General features: G+C 38.3%; 9 protein-coding genes, 1 non-coding gene and 1 pseudogene across 12 annotated transcripts; 6 read left to right on the forward strand and 5 right to left on the reverse strand.

Annotated features, from left to right (window-relative positions):
• Window positions 1-64: 64 nt before the first annotated feature.
• LOC103338558 (pentatricopeptide repeat-containing protein At1g06140, mitochondrial-like) lies at window positions 65-2544 on the forward strand. The gene has a single exon (XM_008241771.2). The coding sequence runs from the start codon at window positions 194-196 to the stop codon at window positions 2213-2215; it is 2022 nt and encodes a 673-aa protein (XP_008239993.2). The 5' UTR covers window positions 65-193; the 3' UTR covers window positions 2216-2544.
• A 227-nt stretch (window positions 2545-2771) lies between these two features.
• On the reverse strand, window positions 2772-5359 carry LOC103338524 (transcription regulator/ zinc ion binding protein). The gene is given in 5 exon segments (XM_008241736.3): window positions 2772-3415; window positions 3701-3799; window positions 3903-4121; window positions 4123-4566; window positions 5093-5359. Coding segments are annotated over 5 exon segments (1269 nt in total). The 5' UTR covers window positions 5243-5359; the 3' UTR covers window positions 2772-3058.
• Window positions 5360-5434: 75 nt separating this feature from the next.
• LOC103338523 (Pentatricopeptide repeat (PPR) superfamily protein) lies at window positions 5435-9571 on the forward strand. 2 transcript variants are annotated; one of them, XM_089055644.1, is made up of 5 exons: window positions 5435-5761; window positions 5926-8498; window positions 8620-8795; window positions 8883-8984; window positions 9234-9571. In XM_089055644.1, exon 2 carries the CDS (start codon window positions 6035-6037, stop codon window positions 8342-8344), a length of 2310 nt encoding a protein of 769 aa, XP_088911770.1. In that variant the 5' UTR covers window positions 5435-5761; window positions 5926-6034; the 3' UTR covers window positions 8345-8498; window positions 8620-8795; window positions 8883-8984; window positions 9234-9571. The 2 variants fall into 2 exon arrangements, with proteins under 2 accessions (XP_088911770.1, XP_088911771.1); XM_089055645.1 differs by having other exon boundaries at window positions 5926-8476.
• Window positions 9572-9585: 14 nt separating this feature from the next.
• OTP87 (pentatricopeptide (PPR) repeat-containing protein) lies at window positions 9586-13493 on the reverse strand. 2 transcript variants are annotated; one of them, XM_089055642.1, is made up of 3 exons: window positions 10605-13493; window positions 10216-10473; window positions 9586-9941 (listed from the first exon to the last, which is right to left on the reverse strand). In XM_089055642.1, exon 1 carries the CDS (start codon window positions 13440-13442, stop codon window positions 10767-10769), a length of 2676 nt encoding a protein of 891 aa, XP_088911768.1. In that variant the 5' UTR covers window positions 13443-13493; the 3' UTR covers window positions 9586-9941; window positions 10216-10473; window positions 10605-10766. The 2 variants fall into 2 exon arrangements, with proteins under 2 accessions (XP_088911768.1, XP_088911769.1); XM_089055643.1 differs by lacking the exons at window positions 9586-9941; window positions 10216-10473 and having other exon boundaries at window positions 10496-13032; window positions 13169-13306.
• A 110-nt stretch (window positions 13494-13603) lies between these two features.
• Window positions 13604-13684, forward strand: TRNAL-CAG (transfer RNA leucine (anticodon CAG)). Its single transcript has one exon. It is a non-coding gene; the product is annotated as a tRNA-Leu (tRNA).
• Window positions 13685-14820: 1136 nt separating this feature from the next.
• LOC103338521 (glutathione S-transferase U9-like) lies at window positions 14821-15813 on the forward strand. The gene is made up of 2 exons (XM_008241734.2): window positions 14821-15147; window positions 15436-15813. Exons 1-2 carry the CDS (start codon window positions 14821-14823, stop codon window positions 15811-15813), a joined length of 705 nt encoding a protein of 234 aa, XP_008239956.2.
• Window positions 15814-18346: 2533 nt separating this feature from the next.
• Window positions 18347-19325, reverse strand: LOC103338520 (glutathione S-transferase U9-like). Its single transcript, XM_008241733.3, has 2 exons — window positions 18973-19325; window positions 18347-18889 (listed from the first exon to the last, which is right to left on the reverse strand). Exons 1-2 carry the CDS (start codon window positions 19291-19293, stop codon window positions 18512-18514), a joined length of 699 nt encoding a protein of 232 aa, XP_008239955.2. The 5' UTR covers window positions 19294-19325; the 3' UTR covers window positions 18347-18511.
• Window positions 19326-20420: 1095 nt separating this feature from the next.
• LOC103338519 (glutathione S-transferase U9-like) lies at window positions 20421-21392 on the forward strand. The gene is made up of 2 exons (XM_008241731.2): window positions 20421-20760; window positions 20869-21392. The coding sequence occupies exons 1-2, from the start codon at window positions 20440-20442 to the stop codon at window positions 21238-21240; spliced, it is 693 nt and encodes a 230-aa protein (XP_008239953.2). The 5' UTR covers window positions 20421-20439; the 3' UTR covers window positions 21241-21392.
• Window positions 21393-21946: 554 nt separating this feature from the next.
• Window positions 21947-22881, reverse strand: LOC103338518 (glutathione S-transferase U9). The gene is given in 2 exon segments (XM_008241730.3): window positions 21947-22457; window positions 22544-22881. Coding segments are annotated over 2 exon segments (699 nt in total). The 5' UTR covers window positions 22865-22881; the 3' UTR covers window positions 21947-22079.
• A 1306-nt stretch (window positions 22882-24187) lies between these two features.
• Window positions 24188-24795, forward strand: LOC148915376 (glutathione S-transferase U9 pseudogene; annotated as a pseudogene).
• Window positions 24796-25699: 904 nt separating this feature from the next.
• Window positions 25700-27713, reverse strand: LOC103338517 (large ribosomal subunit protein eL34-like). Its single transcript, XM_008241729.3, has 4 exons — window positions 27551-27713; window positions 26708-26787; window positions 26116-26225; window positions 25700-25979 (listed from the first exon to the last, which is right to left on the reverse strand). The coding sequence occupies exons 1-4, from the start codon at window positions 27627-27629 to the stop codon at window positions 25883-25885; spliced, it is 366 nt and encodes a 121-aa protein (XP_008239951.1). The 5' UTR covers window positions 27630-27713; the 3' UTR covers window positions 25700-25882.
• Between the last annotated feature and the right edge of the window lie 113 nt (window positions 27714-27826).

The following is a 27826-nucleotide window of genomic DNA, read 5'->3' on the forward strand; positions in this document are numbered from 1 at the left end:
ATCCCGCCATTTTAGTTCCCAATCAGTTGGGTCCCCCGGACACAAGAATGTACAGGACCTTGTGAAAAACGACGCCGTTGGGACTTAAATAGCACACTATTTTTTGACCAATATTAAGCTTTGCCTTCTCTCTCCAAGATGAAAGCTTTGAATTATCAAATCAAACAGACAAACCGCTACTCTGCTTTGATTGATGAGCACCTCGTTTCACCTCCAGAGACAAAGACTGGTTCATCTTCTCCACCTAAACCCTTGCCTCTTCTCTCCCCAAAACCTCCTTCAAATCCAAGCCCAGCTCACAACCACAGGCCTCCTCTTCTCAGAGCCCTCATGCCTTCTCTCACTCCTAAGCCTCTCTCTCTCAAGCTCCGCGACTGTTCATCAAGCCACTGCCTTGTTCATCCACACACAAACACCCAATGTGGCCGCATGGCCCATCATGGTCCGCAGGCTCAACCTAGAGAGCGAACCTTTTCGGGTTTTTTCTCTGTTCAAAGCCATGCAAAGGCTAAAACGTAATGACCCAGTTTGTGATTCCTTTGTGTTTGCTTCTTTGATCAAAGCTTGTAACAAGTTATCGGCTTTGCGAGAAGGAAAGTCTGTACATTGTCATGTTGTTAGGCTTGGTTTGGATTATAATGTGAATTTGTTGAACAGTGTAGTTAGTTTTTATTCGTGTTCAAAGAGTTTGGTGGGATATGCTTGTGCTGTGTTTGATAGAATTCCTCACAAAACGGTTGTAACTGTTAATTGTATGCTTTCTGGGTTTGTGAAGAACAACCTGTTCGATGCGGGATTGGGTTTGTTCAATGAAGTTTTGCGTTGTGGTTTTGGTTTGGAGTTGAAGCCAAATTATGTCACTTTGGTTATTTTGATTTCAGGGTGTGTGGAATTTGATGAGTTCAGTGTGGGAAAGGCACTTCATTCATACTGTTGTAAGACAGGTTTGGATTTGGTAAATAAGGTATGCAATGCACTTATTGATTTGTATTCAAAGTTTGGGCGGATGGACGCAGCCGCAAGCATGTTTAATGAGATGCCCGAGAGGGATTTGATTTCATGGAATACCATGATTGCAGGATATGCTGGTGTAAGTGATTGCAGAAGAGCTTTCTCTTTGTTTAGAAAAATGAGAGAAAGAGGTGTTGGATTTGATAGAGTGTCATTTATTAGTTTGATTTTGGCTGCTTGTAATAGTAGAGATCTTGAGATGGGGAAGGTGGTTCATGGTTATATGACAACTTGGGGAACAGAAATAACTGTAGCTATTAGCACAGCACTGACTAACTTGTACTGCAAATGCGGACAAATAGCGTGTGCTAAAAAAGTTATGGATGAGGTACCAGATGACAATATTGCGTTGTGGAACTCTATGATCCACGGGTACGTCAAATGCGGGCATAATCAAGAGGCACTGGGGCTCTTCAATCAGATTCGATCTAGAAAGCTAAGGCCAGATGAAGCAACAATGGTAGGGTTAATCTTAGCTTGCCGAAACTTGGGGGATTTGTCCTATGGAATTGACCTTCATTATTATGTAGAGAGTAGTAATCATCTGCAAGGGAGTATTGTACTGCAAAATGCGATTATAGATATGTATGCAAAATGTGGGAGCATGACCAGAGCTAAAGTTTTGTTTGATAAGATGCCAAAGAAAGATGTTGTTTCATGGACTTCAATTATAGTGGGGCATGCCATCAATGGTGAAGGAAAGGAATCCCTTCTTGCTTTCAGGAAAATGTGTACTGAGACAGTTGAACCAAACTCTGTTACATTCATAGGTGTTCTATCAGCATGCGATCATGCTGGTTTGGTTGATGAAGGTCTGAACTTGTATGATGCCATGTGCAAGTTTTACCATATCAAGCCCATGATTGAGCACTGCGGATGCATCATTGATATGCTTGCACGAGCAGGAAGGCTAGAGGAGGCGCACAAGTTTGTGAGGAGTATGCCTATAGAACCAAATGCAGTTGTTTGGAGGATGTTGATTAATGCGTGTAGGGTTCATGGTGATTTTGTTAGGGGGTTATGTTTGGTTAGTGGGTTCACAGACCCAAAGACATTGCATGGTGCCGAAGATCATGTTACTTCTTCCAACATTCTTGCTGATGCAGGAAGGTGGGATGATGTTCTGCATCAGAGGAGCTTGATGGCAATCAGGAAAGCTCCAAAAGTTTCAGCTAAAAGCTCAGTTTCAGATTTAACAGAGTGAATAGTAAAGAGATTATGAACTGTTTCATCAGCTACTGCCCCTGTATTGAGCTGCTATGGCCTGGAGCAGGGCGGACATTTGAGCCCCAACTAGTTTCAGTGTTTTCTTCGAGCTCTAGGAGGTTGTAGACATCCACATAGCTAAACTGATATGGCGAAAGTTATTAGATATTTGCTCTACGGGAATACTACCTCACCTATTTAAGCTCAAGTGATTCAACACAGAAAATGTGAAATGATAGCCCAGATATAAGAAATTGTTCCAAATTTGTTACCAGAACAAATACTTATTTTTAGTATAATAACGAAAGATAAGTTTTTTCATTTCAAGGTATTTCTCAGGTTCGAAGATTGTGCAGATTCCTATGGTGTTTTGCTCCATAAAGCACAAAAGGTGGCAGGGTCAAACATCTTGAAGAAACTATTGAGCAATTTGAAATTTATACTTGGTCTCCAAGACTACAACATGCCTCCCGCCAATGAGTTTCTTGTTTTACTTTATGGCTCACACTAATATACTAAAAATAAGGAACCTTAAAAACGAATAACAAAATATATTTAAAACCAAAAGGATCAATACTCGTATTGCGTCAGTATAACTGATAAGCTTCTCAAAGGTACTCGTACATAGAACAGCCAATCACAACAGTCTACGCAGCATTTCAACCTTTCTTTATACCATCAAATTTTGGAAAATGGTGCAATGGAATCTTCTTTGTTTCTGTTCTAAGGTATGTTCCTAAATTACAAGCAATGAAAAGGTGAATTGCTATAAGGCATTCTGAATCTCCCTCAGAGCACCAGAAGTTGGGGCAAAGTTTAAAATGAAACCCCAATATCTCCCTTAATGGTAATCTAGAAAACATTCTCCACGATCATCAAGCATACCCCCACTTACGGTTGTTCCTTCCGAAAACTTCCCATTTGAGGCTATTTCCAATTGATCATCCATCATAAATTGTTTTAATTCATTGTTGACATGCTGCACCCTCCCGGTTATCTCCAAGCACAAGCCGTTGGTGGGGCCCTTGTTTGCCTGTCTACCTTGAATAGACTTGTTACTACGGCCTGGATCCACAAAGAGTGGTTGTACTTTAAGAGTAGGATTTGGTTTAATCCGGTTCACTTCCCTTTCATCTCGTGGCCTCAAAATTCTGCTTTCTAATTCTAATTCAGAAGCATCATCTTCATTTACAAGGACCTGCATAACACAAAATGTTAAGAGGGGCAAAATGCACCTTTAGAAGATGCCAACTGAAGCTGCAAAAGCAACATGGAAGAAAAAGAAATTATCATGAAAAATCTAACTGCTGGAGCTAGTGGGGTAAGAATAAAAGGCAGTCTTAATAAGCCCTTTCTTTTCCTTTCATTTTTGCAGAAACCTACTTGCAGAAAGTTTACAGCTGCAATACCCATAAGAAAAGTTTTGCCGCAACAAATTCCACTCATACAATCACTCAAGTCCAATAGTGAAGAGTTTCATTACCTTGCGGCCAACCAAATCAAAACTCACAACTACTTTACTTCGTTTCGCCCGCTCAGCTTCTTCAATCTCCTCCTGCTTCTTTGTCAGAAGTTCCTTTTCCTGAAAGTAATAGGAAGGGGGACAGGAAAGGAGATGTGGATGAATAAAAGTACGAGCACTGATAACATTTGTTCTTGCAGCAGCAGAGGCAGAAATTACAAACCTCCTTTGACAACCAGCTATTCCCTTCAATTTCATAGTAGTCACTTTGGTCATCAATAACTGTTGTACGTGCTGCAGAGTCTCGATCATACTCAACGAGTCTCTTTGCATAAGCTTCAGCTGCAGCTTCAGCATCTGATGTGGGAGCGAAACTTTCCTCCAGACCAGCGTACGTGCTGCCTTCCTTCAGCACAAGAGCTCCACAAAAATTGCAAGGCCCCTTCCCCCTCTTGTTCACAGACTATCTTCCCACAAGATAAACAATTGCTCACCAGTCCATGGCGACGGGCTTGGCATGAGCATGGCTTCCCCTGGTTGAATACAATGGATCCTTTGGCAGCCTCTGCAAGTGAAACAACTTTCCCAGCTTTCTTCTTCTTAGAATTACCTTGGTTTGCATTACTTGTGGTTCTTGACTCGCTGGTCTTAGTTGAATCCTGCTTGACCTGATTGCTGGAAGTTGCCTGATCACTGGCGCCTCTAGCCACTTTTGGCGTTTTCAATGGTTTCTTGGTTCCACTTGCAGAACCTTCATTTGAGGGTGGTTTAACATAGGCATGTAAATTTGAGGTTGGGAAAGCTGGGGTGCTGCAAAGATCTGCGCGACCTCTTTTCTGTAAATATTCCTCAATCACAGACTTACCCACCTCTTGCCCAATTATGTTCTGCATGGAAAGACATGTAATTTCAGATGCCAACACACAATAAGCTTCTGGTACCATACTTCTAGCAAAGGCTACATAAAAGGGTAGGCACAGGATAAGCTACCTATACATCAAATGACTCTACAAGAAAAGGAACTACACAAACAATTATCTCAATCTTCAATACATGAGCATTTGTCAAGAATCCAGTCCAAAACAAGAACCCAATAATACAAAAGGAAAACCCAATTGGTGTGGAGCAAATTGTGTGCCACTCTTTAAATGTAACCACCAGGCATTTCTATTTAAATTGCTCAAACAAACATTGAACACTGGCTGATTAGAACCCCATTGATGCCTCTCCAAACCAAATTTAAAACCAAAAAAAAATCCGACAGCAATATAACCATTATCACTGTGTTTTCAGACAAATTGATTCTACAAAAGTACGCAAATTGGAATCCACAAACAAATTTTTTTTTTTTTTTGCAGAAAAGGAAATGAATAATGAAAAGATAGAATTTTAAAAAGGAGAGAGTGGGTTTACGTCAAGGTATTCCTTGGCGTCTTGAGGATCAGCGAGCTCACAGTAGGAGACTAAATCCGATATCATATCCTTATCCAGACCCAGACCCGTTTCCATCTTCTGGTATAGATCCACCAACGCCTTCTCCAGCCATTCTCCCGACGCTCCCATTCTCTCTCCTTCTCAAAGTTTCAAACTTTTTTTTTTCTCTCTCCTTCTCAGGGACGAGACTGGTTTGGGTCTTGGCAACGAAGGGACTTTTCGGTGATAGCATACTGCGCTCGACCACGAGGCCTCATGTAGTTTATCTGTGATCTTGCCACGTCTAAAAAGGAAAAGTTTATCTTGGGTCCCGCTTGTAAGATGACATGGCGCGATAGAAGCTGTGACTGGACCAAACCGAACTAAACACTCGCCGCAGAGAACCTAAACCTCCGTAGTTGCTTCTTCTTCCCCTCTGTAACTCTGCCACTGCAATTTGAAACCTAATTGCCCCAATTTGACGCTTATCTCTGTTCTCTGAAAATCCATTTTGGGAAATTTCCATTACAATGCATTCGCTGCTTTTATATTTAGGTAGTTGTCCTTTTATTTGGAGATTATTCACCTTATCTATCTGTTAAATCCTGTTGTTAAGCACATGAAGTTTTGGTCTTTTTGGTTCTGAGGTAGAGCAGAGAAGCAAATAAGGTAAATTTTTCACTTGTTTCCAGCTGGTAGCAATTCATTTTCGTTTCTTTTAGAGTTTCCCAGAAACCAAACTGAGCTTTAAGAGTAAATTGCAGTGATGAATTTTTGTGTAAATTTAAAAAGGATGATACTTTTTGGTTGCTTTCTCCTTTTTGTGGTTTCAGGATAGCTAAAGCTTCAGCAAGTGAAAACTGGTTTACAGAAGCTTCAAATTCTTCTGGGTTGTGGGTTATGTTGTTATCATCTATTAGCTATTAGTTATAGAACTTTCGAATGAGTCGCGCTTTGCTTCCTAAGCATGTTTCTGCAGTTATCAAATGCCAAAAGGATCCCCTTAAAGCGCTTGAAATGTTCAATTCAGTGAACAAGGAAGATGGGTTTAAGCACACATTACTAACTTACAAATGCGTGATTGAAAAGCTTGGGGTTCATGGTGAGTTTGAAGCCATGGAGCGTGTGCTTTCCGAGATGAGGATGAATATCGATAATAGCTTACTAGAAGGGGTGTACATCGGAGCCATGAGGAATTATGGAAGGAAAGGAAAAGTTGAAGAAGCTGTTAATGTGTTTCAAAGGATGGAATTTTATAATTGTGAACCCTCGGTTCAATCTTATAATGCAATCATGAATGTACTGGTTGAGTACGGATATTTTGATCAAGCCCATAAAGTGTATATGGGCATGAGAGATAACGGGATTGCTCCGGATGTGTATACTTATACGATACGGATAAAGTCTTTCTGTAAGACTAGGAGGCCTCATGTTGCATTGAGGCTTCTTAATAACATGCCTTCTCAGGGGTGCGAATTCAATGCCGTCGCATATTGTACAGTCATAAGTGGATTTTATGAAGAGAATTATCGAATGGAGGCATATGAATTGTTTGGAGACATGCTTGGGCAAGGTGTATGTCCCAGTGTTACCACATTTAACAAGCTTATACATACCTTGTCCAAGAAGGGGGATGTCCAAGAAAGCGAAAAACTTCTCAACAAGGTTCTGAAGAGGGGTGTGTCTCCAAATGTGTTTACATTCAATATTTTCATTCAAGGGCTTTGCAAAAATGGTTCACTCAGTGGGGCTGTCAAAATGTTGGATGGTTTTATGATGGAAGGTCTAACTCCCGATGTTGTCACATATAATACATTGATCTTTGGCTTGTGTAAAAACTTCAAGGTTGAGGAAGCAGAGTGCTATATGCGTAAAATGGTAAACAATGGATTTCGGCCTGATGCCTTTACTTACAACAGTATTATTGATGGGTATTGCAAACTGGGTATGATACAAAAAGCAGATAAGATTCTCAGTGATGCCATTTTCAAGGGGTTCGAACCTGATGAGTTCACATATTGCTCGTTAATTAAGGGGTTATGCCAGGATGGCGACATAGACCGAGCCATAGGTGTATTTGATGAGGCGTTGGGAAAGGGATTAAAGCCTAATATTGTTCTCTATAACACATTGGTAAAAGGGTTGTCACAGAATGGGCTTATCTTGCAAGCCTTGCAACTGATGAATGAGATGTCAAAAAATGGTTGCAGTCCCAATATCTGGACTTACAACTTAGTTATAAACGGGTTGTGCAAGATGGGTTATGTATCTGATGCCAGTAAACTTGTGAGTGATGCTATTGCCAGAGGATACCTTCCTGACATATTTACCTTCAATACATTAATAGATGGTTACTGTAAGCAGTTGAATCTGAATAGCGCTGTCGAGGTAATAAATAGCATGTGGAGTCATGGTGTTACTCCTGACGTGATCACATATAATACTGTGTTAAATGGACTTTGCAAGGCTGCAAAATATGAGGATGTGATCCACACCTTCCAAGCAATGATGGAGAAGGGGTGTGTTCCTAACATCATCTCGTATAACATACTTGTAGAAAGCCTTTGCAAAGCCCGGAAAGTAAATGTGGCCTTGGAAATGCTACAGGAAATAAAAATCAAGGGCTTGACTCCAGATATTGTATGTTTTGGCACGTTGTTGACTGGTTTGTGTGGCAATGGGGATTTGGATGGAGCATACCACCTATTTACAAGAATGAAAAATGAATATAATATATCTCATACAACAGCAACGTACAATATCATGATCAATGCTTTGTGTGAAAAGCTAAACGTTAGCATGGCACAAAAGCTATTTTGGGAGATGGGTGACAAAGGCAGTGCCCCAGACTGTTTTACTTACCGTGTCATGATTGATGGTTTCTGCAAAGCAGGAAATACTGATTCTGGGTACAATGTCCTCCTGGAAAAAATCGAGAAGAGGTTCATTCCCTCATTGGTGACATTTGGAAGGGTGCTGAATTGTCTTTGTGTGAATCATAGAGTTCATGAAGCTGTTGGCATCATCTACCTTATGGTGCGGAAAGGCATTGTTCCTGAGGTTGTGAATTCAATCTTTGAGGCTGATAAGAAGGAAATAGCAGCACCTAAGATTGTTGTAGAAGATTTGTTGAAGAAGGGTCATATAACGTATTATGCCTATGAACTTCTATATGATGGAATTAGAGATAAAAAGTTAGTGAAGCAAACACAAAAAAGATTCAAACCAGGTATTCGCATGACTTCACAGTGAAGCCCTTGATTGCTGAAAACTTCATTTCTTCATTTAGGGTGCAGATATACTTCTTGATATGGCATTATTCGTGATGATGCCAAAAACTTGAAGTAACAAGCTTTTTGACCAGTGCTCTGGTAGCTTCTGTGGGTAATTAACTGCTGAAGTATTGGTACTTGTTCATCTTTTTATTCTTACTACCATTTTTTTTTTCTGAATAGCTTGCTCTGTGTTCTTAGATCACAAGCCACTATTAAGTCGCTAATTGAAGTATTGTTATTTTCCATTTGCAGCCATATTTGTCACAGAACTTGGCGGAGATATTGAAAATGGAGACCTGAGTATCATGTTTCGGGCCTTTCAGAAACCAACTAGCACACTAAAAAGTTCTGAGTCCTTCAACAACGAAGTTGGTATTAACGAAGTGCCCGGCTAAATGACTATCTCTTGTGAAGACATTGAACATTTGGTACTTATTATACCTAATCCCTGTATATTTATTAATTTATTTACTTTAATGAAACTGAAAATGGACTGATTTAGCTATTTCTTACAGGAACTACCCCAAGAGTGCCAATTCTGGAAACTGTTACCTGATTATAACGAAAATGATTTGAGTTACTTTTTACGCCTCTGTAAAACCGCATGAAGCATGCAGGTTGTGATTTCTGGTTTTTTCTTATTATTCTGTTTCTTAATTGTCTGCTCCTCATCTTCATATTTATAATCAACAACCAAATTAAGATATTATATTGAGCGACTTTGGTCATGGAAGCTACTTTCAGTAATGGTGATATTAACCAAGATAAGATATTAGTGTTTTTCTCATTATTAAAGTTTGCCTCCCTGATGTTGTTCATATGGACAGACTTATGATATAATCATGATTTTCCACATGTTATTTCAGGTTTTTATTCAGCACATGTTAGTTATCATGCATAAAAAAATTAGCAGCGCGATGCAAAGAAGAAGATGTGAACCTAAGTGGCGTTTGGTTTTGGTTCCAAAACCATTTTGTTTGGTCCTTTGAACAAGCGGATTATACAGGACCTTTTTAGTAAGTGTGCACTTCATTGGATCCACATGCTCTATTATTTTATTGAGTTTCTTAGATGTACGAGTATATTGGAAAAGCCATAGATTGGGTATGAATGTGTGTATTACTGAGTTCACAGACGGCATACAATTTTATTTAACAAAAGCTATGATAGCTAAGCTCCAAGAATGTGTAGTTTGGTGCATTCATCACAGTCCGGAAAGATCTGAAGACAATTTTATAGAAGTTATTATGATCATTGAAGAAGGATGATCAGAGTTTGAGATGTTATTCTCCTTAAATAGAGCATCAAAAGAGGACAACAAAAACTGAGCACTCATACTGGGGTTGAAGCTCCAATAATGTCTCCCTTAAATTGAGCACAAAAAGAGAATTGGAACCCATGCACCAATCTCTGCATTGTAATGCCTCAGTTCTCTTGTCCTGCAGTCCGATTCTTCATTGATTCGCCAGCAACAAGAACTGCACCCAACGCAGTGTGTACTAAACTAGGTCAATATCCCATGGATGGCTTATAACCTTTGATTCAAGCATCGAACATGAAAATCCCCATTTAGACTGAAAATAGAAGGGCAAATTAGACTAGAGAATTGGATAGCAAGAACATTGACGGATTAAACCACATGAAGCAGCATCGTGTTAAATGGCAACCATTTAATAAGATCTAGAACACAAATAAACAAAAATGTAGTGCAACGTTTTCAGATCCATTTTTGCAAGCTTTTACTTTGAACAGTATAACCCCCCGAACTACAGAAAAATATCCAATAAACCGATATATGTTTGTCTAGAAGAAGATAAAAGTCGAGGAACAAAAATGAGTAGGACTTACAGGCTTACAAGGCATGCTAAGTTTCATCAAGATGGTTTTGTGATTCTTCCTTTTATTCATTTTAAACCGCACGCACCTGGTTTTTCATCCCCCTGTTTTGGAATGCTTGGTATGTTCCCACTAGTTTGGCTTTTCTGAGTAGCTTGCCCTCTGATCTGCTTAATACCAAACTTAAGCAGCAGGCATTGGTATGTCTCTTCAATATGCTCAGTAAGAATAAGTTCCCCGTGTTTCATTCCGAAGTGGGATTGTATTTCGCTATCCGGAGCCAAAGAAAAAATTGAATGAGAAACAAAGTTTGAGACAATATGAAAAAGGGCCAAACTCCATCTATCTCAGAGAAATCACCAAACTAAAGAAGGAATGAGAAGGGCCATATGTAAATTTACCGAGACACGCTAGTATCTACTATACAGTGAAGCATTCTTATTTGCTTGCAGTCCTTTGTGTCGATCTGCTCACCCTTCTATTGTTAGTTGATTTTTCTTTAATTTGCGATAAAGATCATAATCAATCACCAGTAGACTAACCAATCAAAGTATAATTATAGTTTACACTAAGCTCCAACCAGGTTCCTTCCTCACATCAGTTCCTTTCATCTGGCTTCTAATCTTCAGGACTTCCTCCCACTGGCCTACATCTGCGCAAATGTTTGAAAGGGAGACATATGTCCCGGCATCACATGGCTTCAACTCCATAACCTTTTCAGCTGCGAGCTTTCCAAGCTCCATATCTCCATGAACTTTACAAGCCGCAAGCAGTGTTCCCCATAGTAAAGCATCCGGTTCAATAGGCATATTCTCAATGAACCATGCAGCCTCTTTCAGTCTCCCTGATCGACCAAGGAGATCAACCATGCAGGCATAGTGGCGATGACCAGGCTCTAGTCCATAGTCGTTAACCATTGAATTAAAATAGAAATAAGCTTCTTCAACCAATCCGTTATGGCTACAAGCAGATAAAAGTCCAACAAAAGTCACTGAATCAGGTCTGATTCCTTGATCCCTCAAAAGCTCATACGCTCTTAAAGCCTGTGCGCCTTTCCCATGTTGAGCATAGCTAACAATCATAGCTGTCCAACAAATTAAATCTGGTTTCTCAATTTGATCAAATGCTTTGCAGCAATCTTCAATGCTTCCACATTTTGAGTACATTGTCAGTAGTGAACTGCCAACAGAAACATCTGAACTGAAGCCAACTTTCATTATGTGGGCATGCAGTTGAGTCCCAATACTAAGTCTATTTAAAAGTGCAATGGCCCCAATAATAGATGAAATTGTGAAGGAGTCAATAGTCAAATCCGCCATCAGCATATCATGGAATAGCAACAATGCCTTTTCGATGTGCCCATTTTGGGCATACCCTGAAACCAAGGAAGAGCATGCAACCTCATCCTTTTGGGGAAGCATGTCAAACACCGTCCTTGCCAATTTTAGAGCACTGCATTTTGAGTACATGGTCACAATTGCACCACCAAGTACATCCTGTTGGACTCCTTTGCGAAGAGCATGACCATGAATTTCCTTACCCGTCTGTAGGGAAAAAGAAGCAGAACATGCCATTAGAATTGCAGTTAAAGTCATTTGATCAGGTATAACTTCTTCTGATAGCATCTCTCTATATAGTTGAAGGGCTTGATCTGCACAGCCATGTTGTACAAAACCAGAAATCATTGAGGCCCATGAAACATTGTCTTTGTCGGGAATTTGCTGAAAAACTTCGTAAGATTCCTCTAGACTATCACACTTCGAGTACATTGTGAAAAGAGAACTACCAACAGAAACATCAGAGACCAGCCCAATTTTAAGAGTGTAGCTGTGTATCTGTCTCCCTAGATTTAAACAGTCTACAATACTCAAGACACTGGAAGTACAAAACATATCTGGTCTCACACTTTCCTGTAACATTCTCTGGAACAATTCAATTGCCCTTCCAGAATTTTGATTCTGAGCAAGAGAAGATATCATCGCAGCCCATGTACCCAGATCCTTTATATTTTCCATCTCTCTGAACACCATCTCCGATAGATCAACTGCTCCTATTTTTGAGTACGCGTTAATTAAAGCTGACCCCACAACTGCAGCTGAATAGAATCCAGCTTTTAATATCAAAGAATGAATTTGGGTTGCCTCTTCAGCCATGGATGTTTTAGCACATGCATTAAGTATACTAGTAATAGTGTACTTATTCATTTGTTCTCCCATTTTTCTCATTTCTCTGAAAACTTTTAGTGCAGAAACAGAATCGTCCTTATGCACAAAACCTGAAATGATGGCAGTCCAAGAAACCACATTACGGGTTGGCATACGTGAGAATTTCTTGACAGCTTCATTCATTTTTCCACATTTGGCATATAAATCCACAATAGTAGTCCCAACAAAGACATCTTCTGCACCACGTTTAATCACCCACCCTTGAACTTCCTTCCCAACTCCAACTTCTTCAAGTGCAGCGCAAGCGGTTAAAACACTAGAAAATGTAAAACTATTTGGCAAAAAAACTCCACGACACATTTGCCGAAAAAGATACAAAGCAGCCATGTTCTCTCCATTTCTCACTGCTCCAGAGATAATCGTATTCCAACTCACAACATTCTGACATGAAACATCATGAAAAACCCTCAAAGCATCGTCAAAGCTGAAATTTTTTGCAAACAAGTCTATCATTCCAGCCTGAACATAACCATTTGGAAAGAACCCACTTTTCATTGCAAGTGAATAAACCTGCTTACCAAAAGTGGGAGCTTGCAAGGCAGTGCAAGCTGAAAGAGTACTCCCATAGGTAAACTCACTGGGCTCAAAACCCGAAGAGTGCATCCTACAAAAAATTTCCCACGACTTCTCAAATAAGGAGTTCTGGTTATAACCCGATATCATCATATTCCATGAAATAACAGTTCGGTCAGCAATAAAATCAAACAACTTCAGTGCATCTACCATGGCAGAAGACTTACAGTACGAATCAAGCAAAGAATTCGCAATGAAGATATTGGATTGCAGTAAATCAGTTCTAAGCAAATGGGTGTGCAAGATTTTAGTGTTTCTAGTAGAACACTGTCTTGATTTTGTATAATCATTGAAGAACTGCAAGGGGTCAAAATGACTGGGACTTTGGTCTTTTTCACTGGGAAAAGAAGATGGATTTTCCACAACGGCAAGCGAGGATACGAATTTGAGAGTGAAGGGCGAGATTCTGGTGTGGAGTTTTTGATTGAGGAGAGAATTCATTTGGGTTCGTGAAGAGGAGAGGGAAAGTATGGTCAACTAGTCACAGATCATTTTGAAGAAACGCGGGAACTGATTAAACCCAAAAAGAGGGAAGAAGTGTAATAATACTCGTGCTTGGCTAGTATGAATAATTATCATCTCATTGCTTCACCTAACAATCAGTCAAGATGGCCGAGTTGGTCTAAGGCGCCAGTTTCAGGTACTGGTCCGAAAGGGCATGGGTTCGAATCCCATTCTTGACATTAGTTTTTCATATTATTTCAATATTTTTTTTCCCAAGGTAAGCTTCTGCATCCTCTTTTCTTTTTATTGACTCATTTACTCTTCACCATGATCAAATCATTCTGCCTCTTTACTAAGATCAAATCAACAAAACTCAGCTAGCTCAAGCAGTCGAAACCGCAAACGAAATACAGATACTGATATTCAAAAGGAAATGGCTAAAACATTTGGTGAGATGATTTCTGAGTCTGTTGACCAATTGAAAACTATAACTACTAGTTTGGTGAAAGGATCAAAACCAAGACCTGACATTGCTGCTGAATTGGCAAAAATGGACTTGTCTATTAATGACCAAATTAAGGCACTACAGCTAATTTTGGAGAAAGCAAGTGATGAGAGAACATTCCTGACATTGGATGGTGCTATGCGAAAAGCATTTGTTCTTCTCTTACTTGGGGCAAGGGAGCTATGATTCACTCTTTGATGTAGTTTGGTTTATGAACAACTTTCCATTTTGCTTTTATCACCTTAGTATGTGATCACTTTGAATTATACATTATTTGGTACTGTTTTTATTAACGTATGAGAGTATGTTGGAATTTTTATGAGATACTACAATTATGATAATGGGTTATATGAAAAAAAATCTTGTCATATGAATCTTACCAAAAAAAAATTGTGTCATTTGAATCTCAATTTCCATTAAAATTATCAAAGAATTTTTTTTATTTTAAAAATAGTCTGATCTGATGTTATCCGGAACATCATCAAACACAGTATAACTTAGTCAGACAATTTATCCAGAACAGCACCAAACGTCTTATAATATTATGGATAAAATAGTCAGTACTCTCCGAACAGATTAATACTATCCGACGGAATTAGTCAGTACCGTCCGACGTACCAAACGAGCCCTCAGTGTTTTGCCACAACAAAAAAACAACAACAACAAACAAATGCAAGCAGTCTTTCACAAAGTTCCAACAAATCATAATCCATTCTTTAATGAATTATTATATTCCACAAAAGCAGCCTGCCTGCCAACTATTTTAGCCTTATAGTAAAATACTAATGTTAGTGGACATAGTTTAGAACTCTATATAAGGCAGCAAGAATGAACTCACTACACAAGAAAGAACTGAGTAAAAAAGAAGAGATGGCAGGGGAAAAGAGCGAGAGTGTGATAGTACATGGGTTTTGGGCAAGCCCTTACTCAAAGAGGGTGGAACTAGCCCTTAAACTGAAGGGCATACCCTATGAATATGTGGAAGAAGATTTGAAGAACAAGACCCCAGAACTGCTCAAGTACAACCCTGTCTCCAAGAAAGTTCCTGTGCTTGTTCACAATGGAAAGCCCATTACTGAGTCTCTTGTCATCCTTGAATATATTGAAGATACTTGGAAAAATGGTCCTCACCTTCTCCCGGAAGATCCCTACAAAAGGGCACAAGTTCGCTTTTGGGTTGATTTTGTCCATCAAAAGGTGACACCCTCTTATCTCTATGCTACTATTTCCTGCTATACTCGCCAAATTTGTTCACTAAAAATATAAGACGTAATGCATGCATACATACAAACAATTTGATAAATAAAATTTGATGTCACTAGCATTATTTTAGTAATAAATGTTGAATAAGGACATTTTTAACTTGATGCTTGTTGTACTATTGGAGATGGCCGGCCTTGTGTTTTGTTCTTATATATAAAACAAGTGAGTTTATCAATGTGATTATTAATTAATACAAGGGCTAATGATTGTAATTAAGTGCAGTTTTCTGGCATCATGATGACAGCAGTTAAAACTGAGGGGGAAACACAAGAGAAAGCCCTCAATGAGGTGTATGAGCTATTGAAGGTGCTTGAGGAGGGAATTAAGAGCTTTTATCCAGATGGAATTCCAACTTTTGAGGCTGAGAATTTGAGCCTCCTAGAGGTGGTAGCAAGTTCAATACTTTGCCCTTTTAAAGCTCCAGAAGAAATTCTTGGTATCAAAGTTATAGACCCAGAGATAACTCCACTACTGTTCTCTTGGGTGGAAGCTCTAAGCGAGCTATCTCTGGTGCAAGAGACAATCCCTTCTCATGAAAAGATTGTGGCACTTCTTGGGACCTTGAGACAGCTTGCCATCAATCCTCCATCTCAGTCGTAAAATTCGATGGATTGGCAGCTCCATGTTGTTTAACTTTAACCTGTGTTGTCCTTTTTGTTTTGCATGTTTTAAATAAGAAGTTGAAGAAAGTTGGTTTTTACTACTTTGATTAGAGTAATAGCTTTGCTTTTCAAGGGTGAAAACATTATTAATTTCATTTGGGATCAGTGGCATTTCCATTTTCCAAGTGGCTTCTTCTTCTACTACAACCTGCAAATGATCACAAACAGCAGAAACGTGCCATTTCTCTAGCTGCTTACAATGCTCCAATCGTAGGAACATATTATTCGGAAGCGATAGCTAGATTTTTACCCCCAGAGGTTTTCCTTGACAAGTGATCGCTTGACCATGATTCTTGATTCATAGTTTACTTTCCAATGTTAAAGTTTAAAACTGGTAAACATGGCCTAATCAAATAATGTAAAGGTAACAAAACTTGGAAATAAAAGCTGTCCATTGTCTTACTGCTGCTTATTATACAAATACAAGGGCGAAGGAACTAAGAACACTTTCACATACATCAAAACATATTCCCCATTTTGGGTATCAAATCATAGCATTGTTTTATTTGTTTATTTTGGCCTCTGACATCATTTAGTATCCTAAATTTGAAACCTGGTATGATACCCTCTAGTGTATATTTTCACTTGTGTAGACAAAATTTGACTTAATTGTGTAGACTTCTGGATTTAACTATTAAAAGCATCTCTTCTTTCGTACTTCCACTTGGCCAACTATTCACTGTTCTGTTTGGCGGCTTCTAACATGTCTTACAGATTTGGATGACACTCTATGCCCCCGAGCTCAACTTGGCATGCCGCGAGAACATTGAAGGTATGGCCGTAAACTAGTATTGATCAGACGAAGATGCTATTAGTTAGGTGATAATATTGAATTTCACTACTCATAAACCATTAACAAATTACTAATGATGTTGAGCAATTTCGATTGTAGAGTTCATGTTGCAGGCACTTGCAAATATTGTTTTCTATCAATCTTAGTATCCTATACTTCAATGTTTATAAACTTTATATATATCTGGAACTTTGATAGTCAGCTGGTAGGGGTTGGCATCAACGGTGTGCAGCTGGTGGGGGTTGGCATCGACGGTGTCCAGCCGGTCGGAAGTAGGTTGTTGGACATGTGACATAGCGTGATTCACTTTAAATGAATATGTTATAAATAAAAAATTGGGCTTGCTGATTTGCTGGCATTTTAAAAAGTATAGCCGCGCGGCTATACTTCTAAAATATAAATTTAATAACACTCAATATAATGAAAAATAATAAGGATATAGTCAATGGACCTGCCAGCTGCTTTTAGGTCCGTTTAAATTTGAGTTGAATTGACGTTTATACCCTTTTTCTTTAAGAAAAGGAAACGCTGATATGCACCTAAACACAACGACGTCAAAATGAATCAAACGATGGGCGATCTCCTTCAGCTCGACGACGGCGTCGGAACGTCTTTGCACGGGTGGTGCTACAGTGTGCTAAGCGGACTTTGTTCTCTCTCTCTTTCTGCTGCTACAAAACGAAGAGCGGTATATTTCTCAAGAGCGTGCGTCATGTCTTATATATGTTCTTCATTTCTTGTTTTCAGTTTCTTGTGCGATTTTTCTGTTCGATTATGCAAGTAATTCATGTAATATTCTATGTATGGTGTTGATTGCGGATTTGAATTTTTGGAATTAGTTTTTCAGAGCATTTTTGCTCTTAAAGTGTATAGCCGCGCGGCTATACTTTAAAATATATTATTTATGGAGTCTAGCCGCGCGGCTATACGCTCAGAGCATTTGTATAGCCGCGCGGCTATACCTTAAAATATATTATTTATGGAGTATAGCCGGCGGCTATAAACTTAAAATAGACTACTTATATTTATGGAGTATAGCCGCGCGGCTATACGCTTAAAATAGACTCTTATAGCGTAAAGCCGCGCGGCGATACCCTTAAAATATTTTATTTAGCCGCGCGGCTATAACCAAGAAGATTCTAATATATTTGAATATTTATATTTATTTATTCGAATATACCTATTTTTTTAGTTATTTCGTTTGATATTTGTAACTAAGAAATATCTTAGCCTTATTTAATTACTTTAATTAATGAAATTGTTATTTATTTAGTGAATAATTAGTATTTAATTATTATAAAATTAAATGCTATATTTTAGTCATTGACCTCATTTAGTTTAGTGAATAATTATCTACCACAATATTAAACTTACTATTGAGTTTAAACCAAAACTCCCTCTGTTAAGCTAGTTTGTAGTGAGATAATTACCAATTGACCCCATATGCCATTTTCTTCTTCTTTTCTTCACCTTCCGAAGCATATTCCAAAATTTGTTTATCAAATCATATAGCAGTGTTTTGTTTTTCTACATTCAAAACAAAGTTGAAAACAGTAGGGTAAATTGGCCTAATAACAATAAGCTAAAGGCAACAAACTTGACGAGCAAAACTCAAACAAGACTTCTGGATTTTCGTCTGTGCTTATTAAAAATAAATACAGAAAAAAACAAAGGGGCATAAGGAAAATAAGTGCATTTCTACATTTAAATTTGGCCTTATCAAATCATACAGCAGTGTTTTATTTGTTTATATTGGCCTTACTTTTTATTTGTATGTCATGTGTGACATAATTTAGTATCCAAAATCTGAAATTACAAATAAAATTACTGATGTAACATAAGGTCAAGCAGCACCAGATTTAAGGGCATTATTTCTGAAGAACTGAAGAACAGCTACCAGCTTTTCATGAGGAGGGGTTAGCTCTTTCACCAAAGGCAATTCATTTAGAGCTGTCAGCCAAGAAAATATTAGTGGGGTCTTCTCTGGGTCTATAATTTTGGTACCAATCACTTCTTCTGGAACTTTATGAGCTCCAAATCCTGAATACAATACAATGTCCAGAAGTCCCAGATTCTTGGTTCTTTCAATCGAAGCGATGCCATCTGGGAAAAATTCCTTCATTCCCTCTTCAAATGTCTTTAATTTTTCAAGCAACTCCTTGATGGCTTTCTCTTGTACTTCTCCATCAGATGTGAAGGCCAGTTTCAGACTCTCAAATACCTGCACTCAAAACTTGTAACCATTAATCCACGAAAACTTTAGCCCAAAAAAACTCATTAATTTGTTTGACAAAACTTAGAAACCTGTTGGTCGACAAAACTGGCCCAGAAGCGAACTCGCGCCCTTTTGTAAGGATCCTCGGGCAGAAGTCTAGGACCAGTTTTCCATGTCTCATCAATGTACTCAAGAATGATGAGTGACTCAACAATAGGCTTTCCATTGTGGACAAGCACAGGAACTTTTTTGTGGACAGGATTGTACTTGAGGAGCAATGGGCTCTTGTTCATCAAATCTTCTTCCACAAACTCAAAGGGAATGCCTTTTGTTTTCAAGGCCAGTTCCACTCTCTTAGAGTAAGGGCTAATCCACAACCCATGCAGGGTCACCTTGTTTTCTTCTTCCATCTCTCTTTCACACTTTTTTTCCAGTGTTGGTTTGGATGTTGGAGTCAAATGTTACTGCAGGTTTTTATAGAGTTCCATTCTTCTTCTTAACTTTTTTGTCAAGTCTTGATGAAGAATTCATCCTTTAAAAAATGCATTGGTGATAAGGGCATTGACCTGCAGCTAATAGATCATTTTCTTCTTCCTCAAGGGAAGCTGTGGTCATCCAGATCTTAAAATATTTTCTCTTTTTTGATCTGAAAATAAAAAAATATGTTTGTTCCCATGTTGAGTTTTGATAAACAGAGGATCTACAATTTAAGAAGAACCAAACATTACAGATGGTCTCTAACAATAAGACCTTACAGAAAAATGTTTTTTGTACAGTTAGCTGTAAGATAAACTAGATGCTCCATAAGAATAATGTTGCAAATACACGAAAATGACGATGGCCTTTGAGGAAAAAAAAGAAGATAAGAACTGCTTTTCTCTGGTCAATGAGCTCATCACCAGTGCTTGGTAATCCAAAGAATTCTTTACATTATCTTTTGGAAAACTTCACATGAAAGGTGCATCTACTAATATTCTGATTGTTCTGACCAAGAAAATTGTATAGCCATTTGTTTTTAAATCTAGCATTACACGACTATTGATATTGATTGAGGCCCTTTCTCTTGAAAAGTTGAAAAGTTAGCATCTTTGTTTATGCAGATTTGTCAAGCAAGTTAAGGAAATGGATAAAACTCTATATTAATATGCCGACAGAATGACATCCGAGCAAAAGGTCAGAGAGGGAGAGAAAGAGATGGCAGACAAAAACAGATAATAAACTTAACTAGAACAAAGTGTGGCTTAGACCAATTTGGATGGACGGTATATAATTAGCAACTCTGACATTGAAGGAACAAAAGTACAAAAATTCATGTCTTTCAAGCCACATAAAAATAGTAGATACGTTTAAACTTATTGCGCAAGAAATGTGGTCGAATTCCTAAGAATATGCCTTCCTTTCTCTAAAAGCATTGTTCAGTCTAAGGTCATCCGTTTGACTATTGACTATAGCAGTTCAGGCTAAAACATGACAAATGGTGCATGATAAAATCTATATAAAGGCTAGCCTCATAAACTTGAACCAAGAAAGCCAGGCCATTACTTGTAGTGGGAGAGATGGAAGAGGAGAACAAAGTAAAACTACATGGCATGTGGGCTAGTACTTACTCTCTGAGAGTGGAAATAGCTCTCAGGCTTAAAGGCATACCCTACGAGTACATTGAAGAAGACTTGAGCAACAAGAGCCTGTTGCTCCTCAAGTACAATCCGGTTCACAAGAAGGTCCCGGTGCTGGTCCACAACGGAAAATCCATTGCCGAGTCATACATCATCCTAGAATACATTGATGAAACTTGGAACAGTGATCCTCGGATTCTGCCTGAAGATCCTTATGAAAGAGCTAAAGTTCGATTCTGGGCCTCTTATATCCAGCAACAGGTGAGAAAATAAGACTCATGTCTAAGTTTTCCCGTTTGTCTGTCTTCTTGATCACAAAATGGTTTTTTGCCTAGTGCATCATCATCATGCTTACTTTTGTTAATACAGTTGTTCGAGGGCCTGAGCCGAGTGGTGACAAGCCGTGGTGAGGCACAAGAGAAAGCGCTTGAGGAAGTGTTTGAGAGACTGAAAGTGTTTGAAGGAGGAATGAAGGAATATCTTCAAGGAGGAGCTTCTTTCACCAATGGAGAGAGTTTGGGACTTCTAGACATATTGATGGTTGTAACATTTGGCCCTTACAAAGCTCATGAAGAAGTCCTTGGTTTCAAAATGTTAGACCCAGAAAGGAATCCATTGTTGTTCTCATGGGTTGCAGCAATGAAGGAGCATCCGGTGGTGAAAGAAGTTGACCCTCCTCATGACAAGCTTGTTGAACTGCTTCAGTTTATTAAAAGTACCAGTCATGCTAGATCGCATTAGTTGACCATATTATGTGACGGCCGGCTATGATCCATTTGTTACATCAATTATTGTGTACTGTAGACACTGTATATATAGTATGCCTTTGAGTTTGAGTTTGAGTTTTGAATATTGTAATAAACGTAAAAAGCAATCAGCTTTTGTTCTTCAAAGCTTCATCCACAAACTCATATGGTGTGCCTTTGAGTTTGAGTGCTATTTCCACCCTCTTAACATAAGGGCTAGGTATCCCTCTTTTATTCTTTCTTTTTTTTCTGTCATCTCTCTTATACATCTTGATCTTTCAGTTGAGGCCCCTCAGTCAATACTTTTGTAATTTTAAAACACAAATGATTGAGCAATTTTCTAGTCTAGGGATAAGCTCATGGTTTAACAGATAAATTTATGTTATTCCTTTCCTTATCAATAGTTTGTTGGCTTGTACTTGTAGTGAGATACTTACCTATTAGCCTCATGCCTTCTTCTTCTTATGTTCTACACTCCCAAATCATATTCCAAATTTTGTGTATCACATCATATAGCAGTGTTTTGTTTGTTTATATTCAAAGAAAAGTTGAATGAATTGGCCTAATAACAATAAGCGAAAGGCAAAACTCAAACAAGACTTCTGGATTTTCATATGATCAACTTGTTACTGCTGCTTATTAAACAAACACTCATAGAAAGTAAGAGCATTTTTAACATACACACCAAAGCATATTCCAAATTTTGGATTTCAAATCATATAACGATGTTTTATTTGTTTATATTTGGGCTTATTTTTATTTGTATGTCATGTGTGACATCATTTAGTAACCCAAATCTGAAATTACAAATAAAAATACTGATGTAACATAAGGTCAAGCAGCACCAGATTTGAGGGCATTATTTCTGAAGAATTGAAGAAGAGCTAGCAGCTTTTCATGAGGAGGGGTTAGCTCTTTCACCAAAGGCAGTTCAGTTAGAGCTGTCACCCAAGAAAATATTAGTGGGGTCTTCTCTGGATCTACAATTTTGATACCAAGAACTTCTTCTTGAACTTTATGAGGTCCAAATACTGAACACAATACAATGTCCAGAAGTCCCAAAGTCTTGCTTCTTTCAATCGAAGCAATGCCATCTGAGAAAAATTCCTTCATTCCCTCTTCAAATGTCTTTAATTTTTCAAGCAATTCCTTGATGGCTTTCTCTTGTACTTCTCCATCAGATGTGCAGGCCAAGGACAGACTTTCAAATACCTGCACTCAAAACTTGTAACCATTATTAATCCACGAAAATTTTAGCCGAAAAAATCTCATTAATTTGTTTGACAAAACTTAGAAACCTGTTGGTGGACAAAGCTAGCCCAGAAGCGAACTCAGGCCCTTTCGTAAGGATCCTCAGGCAGAAGTCCAGGACCAGTTTTCCATATCTCATCAATGTACTCAGGAATGATGAGTGACTCAACAATAGGCTTTCCATTGTGGACAAGCACAGGAACTTTTTTGTGGACGGGATTGTACTTGAGGAGCAATGGGCTCTTGTTATTCAGATCTTCATCCACAGACTCAAAGGGGATGCCTTTTGTTTTCAAGGCCAGTTCCACTCTCTTTGTGTAAAGACTAAGCCACGATCCATGCAGGATCACCTTGTTTCCTTCTGCCATCTCTCTTTCACACTCTTTTTCAGTTTTGGCTTGAATGTTGGAGTCAAATGTTACTGCAGCATTTATAGAGTTCCATTTTTTCTTATTAACTTGTTTGTCAAGTCCTGATGAAGAATTCATCCTTTAAAAAATGCATTGGTGATAAGGGCATTGACCAGCTAATAGATCAGTTCCTTCTTACTCAAGGGAACCTGTAGTCATCGATATCTTAAAATATTTTCAATTTTTGGTCTGAGATAAAAAAATATGTCCTTTCCCACGTTGACTTTTGATCAACAGAGGATCTACAATTTAAGAAGAACCAAAACATTACAGATAAACGTTTTTGTGGAGTTAACTGTAAGATAACTAGATGCTCCATAAGAATTATAATGTAGCAAATTGACGAAAATGTCAATGGCCTCTTTGAGGAAAAAAAAGAAGATAAAGAACTGCTTTTCTCTGGTCAATGAGCTCATCCACCGCGTGTTTGGTAATCCAATATTAAGTAAAGCGTACAGCCGGTCGGCTATACTAATTATTAAAAAAGACCCCCGTAAAGCCGCACGGTTGTACTTTTTTATTATAAAAACCATGGTATAGCCGGTCGGCTGTACTAGTGTTCTAATAGAAAACACCGGGTATAGCCTCGCGGCTATACTATTTATTTAAAAAATAGAGGGCCCGCCTGAGGGCTAGTGCGCACTTCGACACGTGTCAAAAGTACGGCCGCCAGCAATACAATTTTTTGATTGAAAAACGTAGTATAGCCGACCGGCTATACTATTCAATAAAAAAAAAGGGAGTTTCACTAAAACACCCAAAATGGGAGTTGAAATTATAAAAAAATCCAAGCACTATTTAAACATATAGACACACCCAAAACCCATCATTACACACACTCAAAACCCATTTATAAACACACCCAAAAAGTTGACTTTGGAGTTGATTTTGGGTGTGTTTCTATGTTTAAATAGTACTTGGATTTTTTTATAAATACATGTCTAGGATTGAGTTTATTTATAAATTTGTATAAATAAAAAAAGGGACCCGCCTGTGCCTAGCATTTCGCCACGTGTTAAACAAGTATCGCCACACGGCGGCAGTATAGCCGTGCGGCTATACGGTTTAAATTTAAAAAAATCCCCGAGTATAGCCGCCCGGCTATACGTTTGAATGTAGCAGGCTAGTTAAAGCATTGTTTCAACTTTCATCCGTTTGACTTCTGACTATAGCAGTTCAGGCTAGCTAAAGCATGACAAAGGGTGCAAGATAAAATCTATATAAAGGCTAGCCTCATAAACTTGAACCCAGAAAACTAGGTCATTACTTGTAGTGGGAGAGATGGAAGAGGAGAACAGAGTAAAACTACATGGCATGTGGGCTAGTACTTACTCTAAGAGGGTGGAAATAGCTCTCAGACGGCATACCCTATGAGCACATAGAAGAAGACTTGAGCAACAAGAGCCAGTTGCTCCTCAAGTACAATCCGGTTCACAAGAAGGTCCCGGTACTTGTCCACAACGGAAAATCCATTGCTGACTCATACATCATCCTAGAGAACATTGATGAAACTTGGAAAAATGCTCCTCGGATCCTGCCTGAAGATCCTTACAAAAGAGCCCAAGTTTGATTATGGGCCTCTTATATCCAGCAACAGGTGAGACAATGCTAGTTGATCAAAAAATGGTTTTTTTGCCTAACGCATCACATCATGCTTTTGTTCGAGGGCATGAGCCAAGTGCTGACAAGTCGCAGTGATGCACAAGAGAAAGCGCTTGAGCACAGACACTGAAAGTGTTTGAAGGAGTGGAGGAATATCAATCTCTTCAAGGAGGAGCTTCTTTCACCAATGGAGAGAGTTTGGCCCTTACAAAGCTTATGAAGAATTCTTTGGTTACAAAATGCTGGACCCAGAGAGGAAAGGGACGATTCATGCTAGATCACATTAGTTGTTAAAATTATTGTGTACTGTAGACACTGGTATAGTATGCCTTTGAGTTTAAGTTTTGATTTTGAATGCAATAAACGTTAAAAACAATTGGCTTTTGTTCTTAAAATCACTATCAGGAGGATCACTCTGTTTTCTCCTGTCATCCCTCTCTTTCTCCCTATACCTTTTAATCAATATATTTTTAATTTAAAAACACAAATGGTAGAGCAATTTCCTTGGTCCTTATAATTAAAATATCATATTGTACTATACTTCTTTTAATTCATTTTCATTTCAGTAGTTCCTTCCACAATAATATTTTATGCTTAATAGCAAGAAACTGATTAAATAAAAAATATTTGTGCCAGGGTCCTTCTTCAAGAATCTGCTGAAATTTATTATACAAAAACTAAATTTGAAAACCCATAACAAAAACTATAGGAAATGAGGAGTCAAATCAATAACACAAAAATATAGAATTTACTCCAAACATAATCAATCAGTTTTTCTTTGCGGGTTCTAAACTTTGCAATTGCCACTAGGTTCTCGTATTTCCTTGGTGCAATCAACTTTGTCTCAGCTTTAACCTGAATTACCGGATTGACAACAATCTGTTAAGGGCGGTAAAGCAAACGATCTATATGAAAACAGAAAGAAAAACGCAGTTTCCATATATATGTGACAGTCACGTGTTTTAGCGACGCCTATTAACTTTTAACAGCGGATTATGGACTTTTCGTGACAAAATTAAAGCCCCATTCACGTAGGAAGTCTTTAGCAGCGAAAAAAACTGCCGCTAGCCGCGGGTTTAGACATTATTATCCACGGATAAAAACACCGCCGCTAAAAGTCAGTAGAAAATTCAAACCCAGAGCCTCTTAGAAATCCAAGGATTTTGTAAACAGTAAAAGTAAAAATAACGATTAAAAACCTCATTTTCAATATCGTAAGTATCAATGAAGTGATTACGTCAAGTTGTCAACTATGAAACTCATCCAAATTTAGTTGACAACAGGTATTGTTCGAACAATCTTCATCCTCTCATAATAAAAGTCAAAATTTCACACATGGAGATCAAGAAAAACAAAAACATTCTCTATTGCAGATTAGCTGCTCTTTGATGCCTGCTTCTCTTTTGCCTTCTGAATCTTCAAAACCTTCTTCACGATCTTCTGCTCTTCCACCAAAAAGGCTCGGATGATCCTGCAAAACCAGAAATTGCAAGAAATATTATTGGCACTTGGAATCATTAATAAAAAGTTAACAAAATCACATCAACCAAGAAGTGCCCAAATAAGCCACAGATCTCTAGATAAGTAATATTTCTAGAAATACAAACCTCTCTCGTACAGCTCCACCAGACAGCACACCACCATATGCGCGATTCACAGTCCTCCTGTTCCTTGATAGTCTAGACCTCTTATATTCAGCAGGTCTCAGGTGAGGAATCTGCATATGGCAGTGAGTGAGAACTAACAACAGTGGGCATATAACCAGGCAGAGTTTCTCGAGACAAAGTAATCAAGAAATATAAAAAACATATACATACGTTCATCACATCACATAGACATAGAGCACTACAATATATATTATATATATCAACATGATAGCCCTAATTTTCCCAAACATATAAATCCTGACAAACTAAGCTCATTATGAAATAAAGTTGCAAGCATATACATATGGCCGCAAACATTAAAAAATAAGATGCTCAGACTACACAGAACATTTGATTCCTAGAATTACCAACCATATGATATAAACCAAAATACTTAATGTGAATTCTCGTACTCCTGATTGTAACACTAAGTCAATGCCATTCACATGTACACTTGTTGGAAGAAATAAAAATAATTGGAAATCCATAATCAGAAGGCTGAACAACAAAAGTTAGAACCAACACAAGTCATAGCCACAAACAATCAACCTACCCCTTGGATTCTCTTTCCAGTAACAGGACACTTGGGTCCACTTGCTCTCTTCTTAGTGGTCTGATACACAAGCTTTCCACCTAAATATCAAATGCAGCCAAGGAATAAGCAAAAAGCCATCCACACAAAATCAACAGAATAGAAAACTTTATGGTATATATTACAATGCAAATGCTGGAATGATCAGATTATAATCCAAAAGAAAACTATGGTCTATACGATACAAATGCAGGACACATACTAACACAGTTTCTGCATTTCAAAACATGTTTCCATAATTCCAACTCAGAAACCTAACATTAAATGCATAGAATTTGAAAAGAGGGAGACAAACAATGGAGTTTAGCCGGTCAAAATGTAAGATCTTCTATTTTTTTTGCAATAAAATGTAAGATTTTAAACCTACTCTATTGTAACCATTCAACTCGTAAAACAACAAACAATGCAGCTTCTTATTTCCATCAATTTTCTAATCTCATGCACACAACATTGCACAATGCACACCCTCTTTTCAATTTACCCTATATTGCCAATCCAAGAATTCAGAAAAATAACACAATTCTAGACATATGCAATTTACTTTGTCCGAAGTTGTATACTACTAAACTCCATTATGAAATTAAAATCCATACAAATATTTACTTTTGGAGAAGAAACAATACAATCTGGAAATAGAGTTTCTTTACAAAATAAAGCAAAAGGGACCTTAAGAAACTCACACCAAACCAACCTAAGCCGACGAAAAACACACAGAGTTTGCATTTTGATTACAAGACCAAAAAACACCAGCTTTAGCCCCACATGAATATATAATAACCACGTATAAGAGGTTGATAAAAGTACCAGGGGTCTTGACGATCCGATGCTGGTTTGACTTGGTTGCATAGCTATGGCGCGTACGGTATGTGAGCCTCTGCACCATCTTCGTCTCTCTCTCTCTCTCTCTCTCTCTCTCTGGGTTAGAGGAACTCTGTTTTTGGGGTAGAGCGAGAAAGTTAAAGCCCTAGAGTTCGAGAGAAAAGAGAAGCCTCAGTTGCCCTAGGATCCAACGGCTGTCACGTGCTCTCTTTCAACGGTCAAGATTTATAGGCCTTTTTTTTTAATTTGAGAACATGCTTT

The sequence above is a fragment of the Prunus mume genome, linkage group LG7 (genome assembly GCF_029339155.1).
Source record: "Prunus mume cultivar Tortuosa linkage group LG7, ASM2933915v1, whole genome shotgun sequence".
Lineage (NCBI taxonomy): Eukaryota > Viridiplantae > Streptophyta > Magnoliopsida > Rosales > Rosaceae > Prunus > Prunus mume.

Bases quoted from the DNA above. Each gene is read 5' to 3' on its own strand.
- LOC103338519 (XM_008241731.2), top strand. From the start codon at position 20,440: ATGGAAGAGGAGAACAAAGTAAAACTACATGGCATGTGGGCTAGTACT. The intron at 20,761-20,868 runs GTGAGAAAATAA...TTGTTAATACAG, and splicing joins CCTCTTATATCCAGCAACAG to TTGTTCGAGGGCCTGAGCCG.
- LOC103338523 (XM_089055644.1), top strand. From the start codon at position 6,035: ATGAGTCGCGCTTTGCTTCCTAAGCATGTTTCTGCAGTTATCAAATGC.
- LOC103338521 (XM_008241734.2), top strand. From the start codon at position 14,821: ATGGCAGGGGAAAAGAGCGAGAGTGTGATAGTACATGGGTTTTGGGCA. The intron at 15,148-15,435 runs GTGACACCCTCT...AATTAAGTGCAG, and splicing joins TTGATTTTGTCCATCAAAAG to TTTTCTGGCATCATGATGAC.
- OTP87 (XM_089055642.1), bottom strand. From the start codon at position 13,442: ATGAATTCTCTCCTCAATCAAAAACTCCACACCAGAATCTCGCCCTTC.
- LOC103338517 (XM_008241729.3), bottom strand. From the start codon at position 27,629: ATGGTGCAGAGGCTCACATACCGTACGCGCCATAGCTATGCAACCAAG. The intron at 26,788-27,550 runs GTACTTTTATCA...TTTGATATTTAG, and splicing joins TCGGATCGTCAAGACCCCTG to GTGGAAAGCTTGTGTATCAG. The intron at 25,980-26,115 runs GTTTGTATTTCT...CTGGTTTTGCAG, and splicing joins GGTGGAGCTGTACGAGAGAG to GATCATCCGAGCCTTTTTGG.
- LOC103338558 (XM_008241771.2), top strand. From the start codon at position 194: ATGAGCACCTCGTTTCACCTCCAGAGACAAAGACTGGTTCATCTTCTC.
- LOC103338520 (XM_008241733.3), bottom strand. From the start codon at position 19,293: ATGGAAGAAGAAAACAAGGTGACCCTGCATGGGTTGTGGATTAGCCCT. The intron at 18,890-18,972 runs GTTTCTAAGTTT...TTTTGAGTGCAG, and splicing joins CCAGTTTTGTCGACCAACAG to GTATTTGAGAGTCTGAAACT.